The 15823-nt window shown below is 39.8% G+C and overlaps 1 protein-coding gene across 6 annotated transcripts in view; it reads right to left on the bottom strand.

The window, feature by feature from the left end:
* Positions 1–15823, bottom strand: part of LOC137300495 (astrotactin-2-like) — a 1223335-nt gene that overhangs the window by 597277 nt on the left and 610235 nt on the right. For all 6 annotated transcript variants that reach the window (XM_067969577.1, XM_067969574.1, XM_067969575.1 and 3 more), the window contains one exon: positions 553–703. In XM_067969577.1, the coding sequence (XP_067825678.1) occupies positions 553–703 (151 nt within the window). The remainder of the gene's footprint in view (positions 1–552; positions 704–15823) is intronic.

Raw genomic sequence — 15823 nt, 5'->3', positions numbered from 1 at the left:
TAGATTACTGCTTTGATTTATTTAACTGGGCAGACGACCAAACAAAGTCTTTTCAATGCCATGAGGGACTTGTCTGCAATCAGTGGATGCATCAACACTGCTATCAGTTACTGTTATTTTCCAGAGCTTCCCAGTGAGACAATGTGAAAACAATAAAGTCTGGCTGAATATAGGAGATGGAATAAGTGGCAAGACTTCGTAAGTTGTCAACTGGGTTTGTTGGGAAGGACCACTCAACCTTTATCTGACAAGTCACTCGTGATCACTTGGAATCGTCGGTCACCCTGGCGAGTCTGCAGATTTGGAGATTGGCTGCATTCTAATGTTGATATAAATATGATTTTGCTGAAGCATTCTCTATTTCCCTTACACTTGAAGCACATCAGTTTTTGCACCAATACCAAGAATTAACTTAAGGCTACCTGTGATGCTTTTGTAACCTTATTGGGTAATCTTTAAATGAACCGTTCCCTTCAGTAACATTACTTTCTGTATGGGGGAAATGTAGCGTGCATTTTACGATGGTATTGATGATGAGGTTTCACAACGTACCACACATCCCGTAGAGTCAACCTTTCGGTCAGTCACGCAACGGTAATTTCTCGTGCAACCTCCATTATCCCGGGAGCAGTCACGTACAGGGCCAAACGAGGACAAGAGGTCATCTGGGGTTTCAAAATATGTGGATCGCATAGCTTCTTCCCTTTAAAGACAATATCAGAAATGAATACGTTAGAGTAATGTCGCAGAGTTAAATTGACCTGAACCACAACGAATCCAAGCGGAAAAAGTCTTGACAATACACAATGAAAACCGCATTCATCTACTTCGTCAGTGCAGACAACTTGTTTAATGTTTCAAAACGTTTAATCCTTCAGAGACGCCAGTCTGAATTTGACCATTTAGAAGCATAACTACTCATGTGCAAATTTAAACTCTGCTATCTCCTCAGAGTATGAGCTTGTTCAAAATTGATTGCACTTTGTTGATTTACGTAAAGTGAATTTTAAAGTTCAGTAAAATATCAGCAATGCCATATGATCCAAGGAGTTTGAAATGAACATAGCTAGAAACGCATTAAATTTGTTGTGCTTCAGCGTTTACTGGAAGCGGCTGAAGCCCTTTGTCATTGGATCTTGGAGGCCCATTTCAAAATGGCCCAACATTTACTGTTCAGGAGGATTTGTTTCCATTCAATATCCGAACCAGTTTTGGGAAAATAAACTAACAATATATCAACTGCAAGTATTGCTAAATTCAGTTGATAGTCAAGGTCTGGGAATGGATCCTGATGAACAATATAACCAAATAAATATATACTTAAAAAATGAATAATTCCTTTTAAAGATGCCATAAGCATTCAGAAATTATGATGAACCTAAAGTTTTGAATTACACTTAACCCACTAGCCCGATCTTACTTTGATGTCAAACCAATCACTGATAACTCCTCACCTTTATATCAAGATTAACATGTTACTGGTCACTACTCCCTTTGCCCAATTTCAACACCTGGTTGCAAAGTTATTCCTTTCTTACATTATGAGCTTAATTGCTGTGAATATTTCAGAGATTTTTTTATTCAAGATGTGATGGGGAACCTATATAAAACCTGAGTAAGACCACAGTTGGAGCACAATTGGAGTGTTTAGTTTTAGGAAGGATGTAGAGGCAAGATTGAGATAACAGCGCAGATTCACTAGCTGCCTGGAATGAGAAAATATAAATATGAATAAAGATTTAAAACAAAACGGTGGCTGTTATCATTCGAACAAAAGAGATTATAAGATGATTTGATAAAGGTATTTAAAATTCAGAAGAGATGAGACAGAGTCGATAGAAACAGGCCGTTTCCAGTAGTTGAGGGGTTTAGAGCAAGGGTACATAGATATAAGATTAAAAAGGATCTGAGGGTCCTAGTGCAAAAAAATCAAAAGGTTAGTATGCAGGTGATCAAGAAGGCCAACGGAATGTTGGCTTTTATTGCTAGGGGGATAGAATATAAAAACAGGGAGGTATTGTTGCAGTTATATAAGGTATTAGTGAGACCGCACCTGGAATACTGCATACAGTTTTGGTGTCCATACTGAAGAAAAGACATACTTGCTCTCGAGGCAGTACAAAGAAGGTTCACTCGGTTAATCCCAGGGATGAGGGGGCGGACATATGAGGAGAGGTTGAGTAGATTGGGACTCTACTCATTGGAGTTCAGAAGAATGAGAGGCGATCTTATTGAAACATATAAGATTGTGAAGGGGCTTGATCGGGTGGATGCGGTAAGGATGTTCCCAAGGATGGGTGAAACTAGAACGAGGGGGCATAATCTTAGAATAAGGGGCTGCTCTTTCAAAACTGAGATGAGGAGAAACTTCTTCACTCAGAGGGTGGTAGGTCTGTGGAATTTGCTGCCCCAGGAAGCTGTGGAAGCTACATCATTAAATAAATTTAAAACAGAAATAGACAGTTTCCTAGAAGTAAAGGGAATTAGGGGTTATGGGGAGCGGGCAGGAAATTGGACATGATTTTAGATTTGAGGTTAGGACCAGATCAGCCATGATCTTATTGAATGGCGGAGCAGGCTCGAGGGGCCGATTGGCCTACTCCTGCTCCTATTTCTTATGTTCTTATGTAAGCGATTTAGGATAGAGAACAGGATAGTTTTTTTTTACATGAATGGTTGCGAGGCTGTGGAATATACTACCTGAGCTAGTAATTGAAGCAGACACCATGTCAACATTTAAGAATAGTTCAGATTAGTGGTTGAAGGAAAAGGGAATAAAAGGATATGGGAACAGGGTAGGCACATGGAATAAGGACTGCTCGTGCAGACGATAAACACCAACACGGACCGGTTAGGTCGGATCATCTGCTTTCGTGTTAAAATTTCTATTTAATGCTATTCCTTAGAAGGTTTAATTTAAGCAATCTGGGTTTTCATGACATTTCTTCCCTGTTAAGATACTTGTAGCTAATGTATGTCACCGAGGTTTCATTGTCCCTGGACAAAGCCCATCGTTCCCACAAATTGCTTAAATGAGAATTACATCCTTTTGGGGAGAACGGAAATATTTTACTGTCTTTAATCGCACTATTTACCCATAGTTCCTCGCAAGCCAAAATCCTATAAACAAAGTCCTGACTTGGCCAATTGCCAGCCCAGAAGGCCAAATGAGCACTTTGGCCGTAGGATACAAAGATATAAAGATGTAATGAAACAAATGTCTTCAGCATGGAGGTTTAGCTATCAATGAGGCACCACATGTCAAGTTAGAAGACAAGAACGTATCACCATGGAATGCTGGGATGTGGGCTCATGCTTGCCAATTCCCACAGCTTGAGTTCTTGATCTCAGATATCCCAGTGTGGGAGATACCAATAGAAGGCTAGACATTAACCCATATTGTATGTGTCGAAAACCAGAGATTGTCATCCTTGGCTGGTTCTCTCACACCTCCTGACAATCACTTTCAGAGCAACATTGTTGGATGCTTGTGAATAGATGGTGCATGACACAATTGAGAAGTGTTGGGCAAAGGAAAAATAAAAGAGTCTTCTCAAAAATGTGGGCTATGTTGTCATATAGTAAAGTTAAGCATATTATTGGGGCTCTTGACACCCAATTGATGTCACCAACTTAAAGTCACTGCTAAATGTTTGTTATCCTATCTGGCAGTACAACAAAAAGGATGTCTTACTTGTTTAGAGTTGTACAGCAAGGACTGACCAAAACAAAACAGTGTAGCGAAAGTGATGACTTTAGATCGCACTTCATCCTGTCGCTAATTGTGAACATTCTTCACAAACTGATTAAAAACACAGCATCATTTTACATAAGATAATGGGAAAATAAATTAAAGAATGAATGCAGCAACCCAGTAACACTATAAAATGCTGGATGATGTATTGAAGCACTTGCTCACGGGGATAGCCTCTTCATTTCACTTGGCTCAATACTATTTTATTTGTCCAGATTTTATACGGGTCAAGACTGAAGGTCTGACTTTGTTCATATATTAAAGCAGGTTCTGACAGCAACTGCGAACAGGTTCAAATGTCAGTCATAACAGGTTGATTAAATTACACTGTAATAGTCCTTTTGAAATTACCTTTTTAAATATTACTGCACATCTTTGCTATTTATAACATCAGGTTAATTAACTCTGGCAAAAGAAACGTACCACAATTCAAACTTGCATAATACCACAAAAAAAACATCATTCTCAAAGAAGCTACTGCATAGTCATTAAATCAACTCATTACAAATGGTGTGTCTTAGGATGTAAATTGCAGTACCTGAATGGAATCTGAATGAATCAGTACTTTAGTTTTGGCCATTTAACTCTTTCCTCTTGGATTCATGTATACTCCCTTCTCATTGCAATGCACTTTCTCTGGCTTAACTGAAACCAGTGACCATGCCTAGATATTATCGAAATCTGTTATTCATTTGTATGGTGATCTCTGGTCCAGAGTACATGACGATATTTAGCTGCTAAACTGGTTTGTTCATTAACAGCCACTTCAGTGTGGGGAAGTAGTCTAAATAAGTCCCAAGGTCAACCAGCTGCTATTGGAAGTTTTTCTCGATTGGCTACTTGTTGATCTCTGTTTGGGGAAAGGCAAGATCAGAAAAAGTGCCAAAAATGACTGGCTTGCTTTCCAGTTTTGCTTCCCCCTTCCCAAGACTGGAATTGGATATATACTTGAAAAGGAAAAATTTACAGGGCTATGGAGAAAGAGCAGGGGAGTGGGACTAATTGGATAGCTCTTTCAAAGATGAGTCAAATGGCCTCCTTCTTTGCTGTATTATTCTATTATGCTCTCTGCTGTGGTATTACTCGCAGTGATTATGGGGATATACTGCATTATAATAGGGTGTTATACCCTGTAATGCAAAAAATATTATAAATGCCATGTACTGAATAAATGAAATCTTACTCATTAAATGATTTTGTGGAATATTTAGTGGTATTTTGTGGACTAAATTTTTTGACACTGCATTATTCTGTGACCTTGTATATAAATCACTGAAATAAACACAGGTTAAAAGTGCCATTATAAAGAACTTGGTGAAATTAATTAAATAACTAAGGGTAGGGAAGTTGCCAAGTACTAAGTTAATTAAGTAAACTCACAGGCTTAATGAATTGAAAATGGCAATAACTGAACATTGGGTGCAATTGATTAAATAAACTGGGGCATGATAATAGGATGGTTTGCATAAATAAACAGGCTCCATGAATTAAAAGAGGTGTTATAAAGAAGGGGGAGAAACTATAACACATAAGTAAAGGAAATAAAGTCAGCAATGATGCGGTAAAGTCAGATTCCAGGCTGGCTTCTTGGCAATGGTGCAGGTAAATTGTGATTCTCTGCAAGATTGGCAGTAATGGTGCAGGTTAAACAAGCTTTTCGGGGAGGAGGAAAAGGAAGAAAAAGTTGCATTTGTTTGTATGAAAACAGTAAAAGATTGCATGCTAAAAATATTAAAACTCAATAATAAGGCTGACTTGTCAAGAATCAAAAATGCAAATTAGCGAATTGAACAAAAGTGGCCTTGTCGAACAAATAAATAAATACAAAGTTTTCACAGAATAATTGACTGCATCGAGCAATTCAATCCAAAGCACCAGTAAAAATCAGAGAATACAATCTAACTAAAACTGATGTTTCTATTATTCAGTTACTTTAAATCAGTGGCCTTGACATTAACTCCGACAAGACAAACAAGCCCATGCACATACACAGCTACACATACATAACACACACACACGCACGTCCCTTGTGGTGCTACTCACAGTAAGTTAGAGTGTGCACTGCTTGATAAGGACAGTTCGTTATATTGTGGAAAATTGATTATAGCTGTGAGTTTCTTTTAGGTTGGAAGGTGTAATTGCCCTGCATTCTTGAAATGAAAGTGCGTTCATTTAGAATTCTGGCTTTATTTGATTGACAGGTCGGTGAACAAGATAAAGACAGTGTGAAACTGGCACATCCTTGGAGCGAGGATGCTGAAACACAATTTAAGATTGCTTTGTATCCGTAAGAAAGAATGTAAAGTGCAGGAGGTAGAAGTGTAAATTAAAATACAAGAGTCATTGGCCCCGATAATAACGGAGAGGTGGGGGAGATTTACAACAGACCCAGAAATGACACAAGGAAAACCCCAGTGGTGGAGAGCTTTGGTAACCATAGGTCCAAAGTCACCTTTTTTCTCCAATGTCATACCATATTGGCACACTCAAGGAATCAGAAATTAATCAAGGAAAGTCTGTAAAACATTTATGAGGGTCTGTGACATACAATTGGCCTCCCGATATATTTCAATAAAGATCATTTCAAGAGTCTCACCATTAGTCTGCCCTTCAAAAATCCAACAGTTATATAGGATAATGGTGAATGTCCACATCTGTTTTAGTGAGCCTGACAGTGTGAGGGAGTTGAATTAACCTCTGCAGATGCAGTAATTCAGGTGGGGTGTTTCAATGGTCTTGTCATTTCTGCAGTGTTTGGTAATTATGATCCCTCCCACTGTTGGTTTCAATATCTTCTCCCTACCATTTTCCCTGAGGATGTCAGCAGTACTCATTTCAAACAAAAATTGACAGTAAAAAATACTGTAATATTTTGACTTGGAAAAGATGCTCTGATATCCAGATTTTATCTAAAATTACCAAGTTCCCTTTTACAAAATATTGAATGAAAGGAAGACTTGGATTTATATAGTGCCTTTCACAACCTCAGGACGTCGTCAAAGCACTTTACAGCCAATTACTTTTGCAGTATGGTCAGTCGGAAACGCAGCAGGCATTTTGTGAATAGCAAGCTCCCACAAACAGCAATGTGATAATGACCAGATAATCAGTTTTAGTGGTGTTGGTTGAGGGATAAATGTTGGCCAGACACTGGGGAGAACTCCCCTGTTCTTCTTCGAATAATGACGTGGGATCTTTTACGTGCACCTGAGATGCTGGACAGCGCTTTGGTTTAACGCCTCATCCGAAAGACGACGCCTCCGACAGTGCAGCTCTCTCTCAGTAATGCAGTGTTAGCCAGGATTTTGTGCTCAAGTCTCTGGAGTGGAACTTGAACCCACAATCTTCTGACACAGAGGCGAGAGTGCTACCAACTGAGCCATGGCTGACGCCATTGTAACAATGTTATTGCATTCCATTCAGCATAAAATTCAAGACTTCACAGCGATTTAAATGTAAAGTCATCTTGATTCTACATTGCAGTTGTCAATCATGAACAACTTCCAAGACAGTGTATAATTAGGGACCTTTCTCTAATTCAATGTTGATACTAGGTTCCAATTTCATATCAATGCAAATTTCACCCATTTCTTGTGCTTATATCATCAAGATCCTTTGGGGCCATTCGTTTGTTAATTAATTGATAATGGAGATCAGGTAATGTGGCATGAAGGAAGTTTGCATTAATAGCAGATTGTATCCTTTGCTTTCAAACATTGGTAATTTGTATCTAGATTAAAATATAGGTTATTAAAGGGCAGTGCATTAATAAATTGAGGTTATATTCTAATGCTTTGTGCCCTAGTTTCCACATGGCAAGTAATTACCAATCTCGGACACCACTACTTGAAATCCTGAATGGCACCAAAGCATAATTACATACTGGGTAATTTTTCTGGTGCAACTGAAGTAATTGCATTATTTCACAAATGAGAATTAGTCATTTTTCTCTGGTGCTGTAGGTCCAATTAGTCACAGTGACATCCAACCTAATTCTGTGACTGGACTTTTTGCCGCATGCCTGTCGCTATGCCGTAGAATTTCCCATCTATAAAGGAATGTAACTTCATTTTTAAAACAAGAAATGAAACACTCAGAATAAGCCTTCAAGAAATTTAATTTGTCTCAATTTACCAGATTGCTCTTATGTGTTTAGAAAGTCAGTTGGTAGAATGTTTCTTTTCTTGCGGTACAACCTTGGTGAAGTCAATTCTGACAGTTTTCCACACAAATACATAACTCACCATTACAAATAAGCGCTTTTATTATTTTCTCCTCACCCCACCCCAGAGATGCTGACTCTTGCTTGGGTACAATTCCACAGTCGCCAAGTTCCACCTGGTACCTTGCCAAAATGTTTATTCTTCATAAGTAAGCTGACACTGTGAGCATCAGCAGACTATGGCACAGAGGCTATCACAGCTGAGCTCAAACAAGTCCTCAACCAACATCCACATACACAAACTTTTCAACAGGAGTCAATGGATGGTGATGAGGTGGGAGCTATGGCTGATCCTTCCCACCCTCGCCCAGGAGTGCTTAAGTCAATTCCAATACACCAACGTCTGACTCAACTGAAATCAGCTAACTCAACATTGACGAAGATTGGAAATTGAAACCTTCGGGTCTGTATTGCTCCACTACACTGGGCTATGCCTTTAATGACTGGGCTCTTGGGAGGAGCTATGTTGGATTGAAATTAATGTGTGGTCCTTAGTATGAAAGAATTTAAATTTAAATTTAAATGAGTCACTTTGTGATGCTGGACCTTTGACTTTCAGCACATACACCAACTTACTACATTTTGGAAATCAGCATTCAAAAAGCTGAGAACTCATAAAACAAAATATGACCGAGAAAGAGCCCGAAATAAAGACCTCTGCTTCAAGGTGATTTTGATGCTCTGAATTTCAGGATTGTTATCTGTGTTCTAGGATCACATTCCGTAATTCAGATTTGTTTTCTGTGAAAACTGCAACCCAGTGGCTTCATGTGGAACAGTTACAATAGTTGTGAAGTGGAAAATGAACTTGTCCTGACGTCAGCTGCAGCTATATTCATTGTTCCATCTGTTATATTCTCTCCCCTTCAAGTATTTATGCAGCCGTCCACCAACTCCCCTTTATCATCCATTTCCCCCATCCCTCTTTGCCATCCATTTCAATCCCCTTCCCGGCCACTGAATTCCCCTTTCTCTCTGTCCTTTACATTCCCCATTCCCTGTCTTCACTGGCATCCATTTCTCTCCTCCATTGCCATCCACTTTCCCAATTCCCTCTCATCTAATCAATTCTCATTCTCCCCTGCTGCTCATTCTGCCTACCCAATATCTATTCTACCCCCATAATTCTTACTGCCATTCTTTTTTCCCTCTCTGCCATCCAATTCCTCACCCTCCAATTCACCCACACTTCACATATTGCTGTCCAGTGGCTAATGTATTGGAATAGGTTCATCCTCTCATTTTCTCAATAATTCCCAACATTTCATTCTTCAACATTCTGTGGAAAAACATTGCTCACTAACAGAAAGTACATCTCAGCAATTTGCATTTGAAGTACAACATCTCAAAAAATGCATTATAATGGGGAAAGAAGGAAGCAATGCATGGGCAGTAAACTAAAGACATGCGACTGTGCTACCTTGGCTCAGTGGTAGCATTCTCCCTTCTCCCCTCAGAAGATTGTGAGTTCAAGCCCCACAGAAGGACTTGAGCACATAATCTAGGCCAACATTGCACAAAGGGTGCAGGAACTGAGAGACCTGGGGGGTATATGTGCACAGGTCATTGAAGGTGGCAGGACAGGTTGAGAAAGCAATTTAAAAAGTATACGGGATCCTGGGCTTTATAAATAGAGGCATAGAGTATAAAAGTAAGGAGGTTATGATGAACCTTTATAAAACACTGGTTCGGCCACAATTGGAGTATTCTGTCCAATTCTGGGCACCGCATTTTAGGAAGGATGTGAAGGCCTTACAGAGGGTGCAGAAAACATTTACTGGAATGGTTCCAGGGATGAGGAACTTCAGTTACTGGATAGACTGGAGAAGCTGGGGTTGTTCTCCTTAGGGAAGAGAAGGTTGAGAGGAGATTTGATAGAGGTGTACAAAACCATGAGGGGTCCAGACAGAGTAGATAGAGAGAAACTCCTCCCATTGGTGGAAAGGTCGAGAACCAAAGGACGTAGATTTAAGGTGCTTGGCAAAAGAACCAAAGGCGACATGAGGAAAAACTTTTTATGCAGCGAGTGGTTATGATCTGGATTGCACTGCCTGAAAGGGTGGTGGAGACAGATTCAATTGTGGCTTTCAAAAGGGAATTCTATAAGTACTTGAAGGGAAAAATTTGCAGGGCTACGGGAAAAGGGCAGGGGAGCGGAACTAACTGGATTGCTCTTGCAGAGAGCGCCAGGGAAGCTCTCTTTGTTTGCTGGCCAACATTTATCCCTCAGTAAATACCACCAAGACTGATCATTTGACCGTTTATTTTTTTGCTGTGATTGCCTACATGGCAACAATGACTACACTTCAACAGCAATTTAAGGGTGTGTAACACTTTGGGACATCCTGAAGACATGAAAGCTGTTAAGTAAATGCAAGTTCATTCTTTCAATTGAATAGATACGTTCTTAAGGAAGCTTTTGAAGTAAAGACAAGAAATAGAAAGGTAAAGATAACGATATAGAAAAAAGGCAGGTAAATGGAGTCGAGGTACAGATCAGCCATGATCTAATAGAATGGTGGAATGGGCTTGAGGGGCTGAATGGCCTACTTCTATTGCTACATTCCTATAAAGTGGTTTGGGAGAGTGTTCCAAAATAGCAGGGACAAAGTGGCTGAAAAAACAGCCCCCAATGCAGAGAATGAGCAATCCAGAATCAGAGGTGCGGAGTGTGGAGCCTGGGGCATAAAGCTGGGATGGTTGGTCAGACATAAGATGTCGCCCCAACCAGTGCATTTAGTGACATTTAGCTTCAGATCTCACCCTCAACTAAAAATCAGGCCAAATATCAGGTTCGGTCTGAAAACAAAATCAAATAAAAGTAATGGCATCACTTGAGTTTTAGAGAAAAATAGTTCTCTTTAACAGCTTCCATCAAGATTTGCTGACATTGCTGATCACATGTAAAGTGCACCTTTTTGAAATGTGTCACTTTGATGCAAAAGCTTTCCAATAAGTTATGCTGTCCCAAAGCTGTTTCTTTTTGGCCTCTCTTTCCCTTTTGGGGGTTTGTTTGAATCTTCCCACCATGCAGACACATGCAGTGCAGTTGCAGTACAGCAACATTCACAATACATTTGCCCTTTGGAATTGGAATTGACAGGCAGTGTGCAAGTTTGGATTTTTTTCCTCACTGTTCTCTGGAACTGGGTTTTGTATTTCAGAGTCACATAGTTGCCTTTCACTCCCCATCTTCCCTGGTTGATTTGCAGAGCTCATCAGGCGTTTCTTCTGAAATGTGGAGCTCTCTACTCTCTTCAACTGGTGTGGCTGAGGGACTACCTATCAGGGTGTCACTCACATTTTCTTAAATGAATGGAGACCAAAATTTTGCAAAATGGGCCTTCCGAACAGTCTGGCCAGACCACAAAATGACAAGTGAAGAGGCAGGACTTGAAAATGACCCATTCTTTTCTGCTATCTTCATGATCATGTCCCTACACCAAGAATCTCAACAGTTTCTCTTAATGTCTGAACTAACTCCAAATGATGAACATTACATTGCCTTGTTTACAGGTTTTGATAAAAGGGGAGGAGGACAGAGGCTTTCAACCATAGGGAAACACCCATTGAAAAGAGGGATATTATGTAGGGAATCATCAGAAAGTTATCTGGATATATCATCACTAAACTGTTAACTTAGCCCGGAAATGCAGCAGGATTATGATGAGTGAATAATACTGGGACACAATTTTTAGTTGGTCGATTACTCCAGTGACATTAACAGAAGAGGATTAAATACCATCAGCTGATACAGGATATTTTTTGAATTCTTGGAAGCACCACAGTACATTAAGATCATCAGAGAAGAAAACCTGGATTAAGGATTTCTTGCTGTGAAACTATTTTGAAAATGCCTGTGAAAAGGATTATAATACAAGGCTGAAAACAATCTGGAATGAAACTAGGGTGCTAAGATATCATTGGAGCGACAAAGGTTACAATGGAGGAAGGCTCACTGCATGGATATGGCATGTCAAAGCATTAAGCATGGTGCCCATTAAATTGATGCAGTTCAGCATAATCCATTAACACTGGACCCATGTACATCAAATTGATTAAACTAATGCCTCAAGTGCTCCAATAGAAAGAATATCAGATATATTGCGTGGGTAAGCTCTTTACTAGTTCATTAATAATAAATAGATTCACGGTTTCTGAAACAAACAACGTAACATTGCAGGGGCATTCAAAAAAGGTGCGGGCCCACTTTTAGGAGTTTTCTAAATTGGTTGTCAACCAACTGATACGTAAGTAAACAATTTAACGACTGGAGAGCAGTGTCCCATACAAGAATGGGTATCCCTAGTATCCCAATGCCGTTCTTTGCAGAGACATCGCAAGGTAAAATAAATGCTGTTAAAACCATTATTTAGAGAAAAACAGTCTCTGGCCCACTCCTACTTCACAATGCTAATTCAAGCCGCACCTCGCCATTTTTAACACAGTTACAATTGGTAGAATGTTGACTGATTGAGCATGGTGCTTGTTGACTTCAAATGGTCCTTCAATAAATTGCTGTGATAAACCAAATTATCCATTTGTACTGTAAACTGTTAAAGGCCATTTTTGCTTTTCTATACAAATTGGGGAGATGTTGCCTGTGGTGATGGTTGGTTGTGCATGGAAAACTAATAAGAAATGAAATAGACTGGGAAAAAAAAACTGTTCTAAAGTAAAACACTAATGTATGAATTTCTGATCATAAATACACAATGCTCCCTCCTTCAAACCCTCAACAGCTCCAGTCTACTCAACCATAGCTTTATATAAAACTGACAGGCCTCTCAAAGTGTCAACTCAATTCTCTTTTGGAAATGACAGTAAACAAACAATTGCACTCTTGTTACAAAGCACATTTTCACTGTCAATTGACACTGAACTGCAACCCATCAGCTTCTGAACTTTTTTCCTTTACCACAATACTTGCTTCATAGATTGATTTTATTTTTGATGAGCAGATAGACATCCATGATTTCAAACCCGACAGAATAGTTTCAATGTCCAAAAAGAAATATGGAATAAATGATAATTTAGCTGGCTTTTAAATGACTGACTGCCACTGTACAATATTATTGATCTGTTTATACTTCATTGCCAAATTTAACAGATGTGTAAGAAATGAATTTCTCTCTTTCCGACTGATCAAAATGCAGCGTGCAACAGTGCTTCAAATCACTGTCCTGCTCCCACTTCAAAGTATGACAAATTGAGTTGCAATTGAGCTCAGCTGACACCTCAGATCTTCAAGCTCTCATTCATCTGATGAGTCATGTTTGTCTCCGTGGTCCATTATCCTAATGGAGTCCCCCCCACCCCTCCCCTTAGACCTGCTGTTAGACACAAAAAAAGTTCTTACATGATGCCAGCACTAACACATAGCTATTACTTGGTAAATACCCATTTGGTGAGGCCCATTTGCCAGCCATCAGCTGAGCCCTTCAGATCCCTTTGAATAATATCCATCATTACTGTGCATTTTGCCCTCACATCCCAGTAATGCCCACAGTTAAAGAGGAAGCAAAATCCAGAGTGATAACCTTGAACCAAGAGAACTCCCCGCTGGACCTTCCTTCAACTTTAACTAAGACCAGAATATCATCTTTGTTCACAGTATTGAAGAAACAGAGTCCAGATATCCTCAAATCTGAAGAGGATACCTTCCAACCTGACAATCTCCCAGGGAATTGTTACATATAAAGCCCAGCATCATGAGTTAGGTATCTCATATGAAGATTATGGATGTACAGTCACCAAACAGCAAACTCCCTCGAGTGTTTCATTTCTGATGATTTCAAGTTAGTATTCAGCACAAGCAAACAGACTGATGAGAAGACAGCTGGGACAAACACCATTGGGACAGAAATCCCTCTTCTTCCAGTGGCAGAAAGATTAATGGACTCTCATCCTGTAAATTAAAATTTGAAAGCTGCAGCAAAAAATTAAATCACTATTTTGTAGCTGAACATCTAGACACAAAGTCAGGCCAGCTTCTCATATTTCAAGTGACAAAATTATTTTTGAGCTTCACTTGGTCACTCATTTTTATTTTCTCTTTTCACAAATGGCTGAAAGGATTTGATTGGAAGTCATTTTTGTAACTGTTGAGCTTCATCAGCTGCTTGTGTATGTTCTTTGTTTCTTTTTGTAAAATACTGCTGCCAGTTTCTTTTGAGAACTGAGTCAAAATGACTCTCAGTAATGTTATCTTATTAACTCTAAAAACACTTGTATCAAATTCCTCTCTCTGCGATTAAAATGTCATTACCATGCTTAAAATAAACAGGTTAAAAGAGCACCTTAAGCATTCTTACTACAGTGTCACCAAGTCAATTCCATCCCGGTAGCACCTGAGCTGGAGGCCTTACAGCTGTAGTAGATTCTTTAAGAGCACAAGAATGTGTTGCAATTAAAATCAACTTTCACATATATCAAATCTCTTTCTTTTATTATGTGCACAGCCCAAAAGGAACTGAAAAGGAAAAGAATTATAGAATCATACAGCAGAGAAGGGGGCCATTTGGCCCATCGTGCATGTGCTGACTCTTTGAAAGAGCTATTCAATTCGTCCCACTCCCCTGCTCTTTCCCCGTAGACCTGTAAATTTTTCCTTTTCAAGTGTATATCAAATTCACTTTTGAAAGTTATTATTGAATCTGCTTCTACCATCCTTTCAGGCACTACCTTTCAGATCATAACTTGCAGTGTAAAAAAATTCATAATTTTGAACAACTGTATTAAATCTCCCCTTAACCCTCTCTGCTCTAAGGAGAACAATCCTAGTTTCCCTAGTCACTCCACAAAACTGAAGTCCCTCATCCCTGGAATCATTCCAGTAAATCTCCTCTGCAAGGCCTTGACATCCTTCCTAAAATATAGAATTGGACACAGTACTCAAGCTGAGGGCTAATGCAATAACCTTAATTTGTTTCTTTACATCTCCACAGAAGGATAGGAGGCAAAGCACTGCAAGAAGGCCCAGAGGATGAGCTACTTGGACTCTGAACATCAGGCACTGTCACAGGAAAATCCCTCACTCCATCATTCACCCCATCACTAGCACTCATCAGCTCAGAGAGTGTCGCTCGGGGGAATTAGAATAGTATAGATGAGGAACTGTCAATGGGTGAGTCACAGAACATAAGAAATCCCAGAGGATGCGAAAGTGGAATTGGAACTTGAAGTTCCTGAGTGGTAGCTCAGGAAAAATGAGCCCCTGGCTCTACAGCATGCACACAATGATCTCAGGGATTGTGCAACAATGAGAAGGATGCTAGCAGAGCATCACACATAGATGGAGACTCTGCATTCTATCTCACATAATGTGAGGAACATTCGGTTGAATCCAATTCTGTCCTCTATGGCAACATCAAACATGGATACTCATCAATGCAGTGCCTTCCGAAACCAGAGGCAGCTGCAGAAACGTTTGCATCTGTGCTCCATAACAGGGAGCTCTCCAGGCCACTGAGTGCCCCCAACATGGAAGCACTTACTAATGGCTTGAAGACCTTGGGAGACTGAATAACTACCAGATTCAGATTTTTCCAGAGCAGGGTTTCAAAGGGCTTGGATGATATCAAGGAACCTCCCACTCAGAACATAAGAAATAGGAGCAGGAGTAAGCCATACGGCCCCTCAAGCCTGCTGCACCATTTAATAAGATCGTGGCTGATTTTCGACCTCAACTCCACTTTCCCGCCTGATCCCCGTCTCCCTTGATTCCCTTAGAGTCCAAAAATCTATCTCTGTCTTAAAGGGGTTTAGGGATCTTGCTCAGTGGAAATAGATTCTTCCATAATACTGCAATAGAGACTCTGAAGCTTGCAAGATGCAGCGCCCTGCCA

This window comes from Heptranchias perlo, chromosome 31, assembly GCF_035084215.1.
Source record: "Heptranchias perlo isolate sHepPer1 chromosome 31, sHepPer1.hap1, whole genome shotgun sequence".
NCBI lineage: Eukaryota > Metazoa > Chordata > Chondrichthyes > Hexanchiformes > Hexanchidae > Heptranchias > Heptranchias perlo.
The sequence above is the reverse complement of the archived record's forward strand: the minus strand, read 5'-3'. Positions and strand labels throughout refer to the sequence as shown.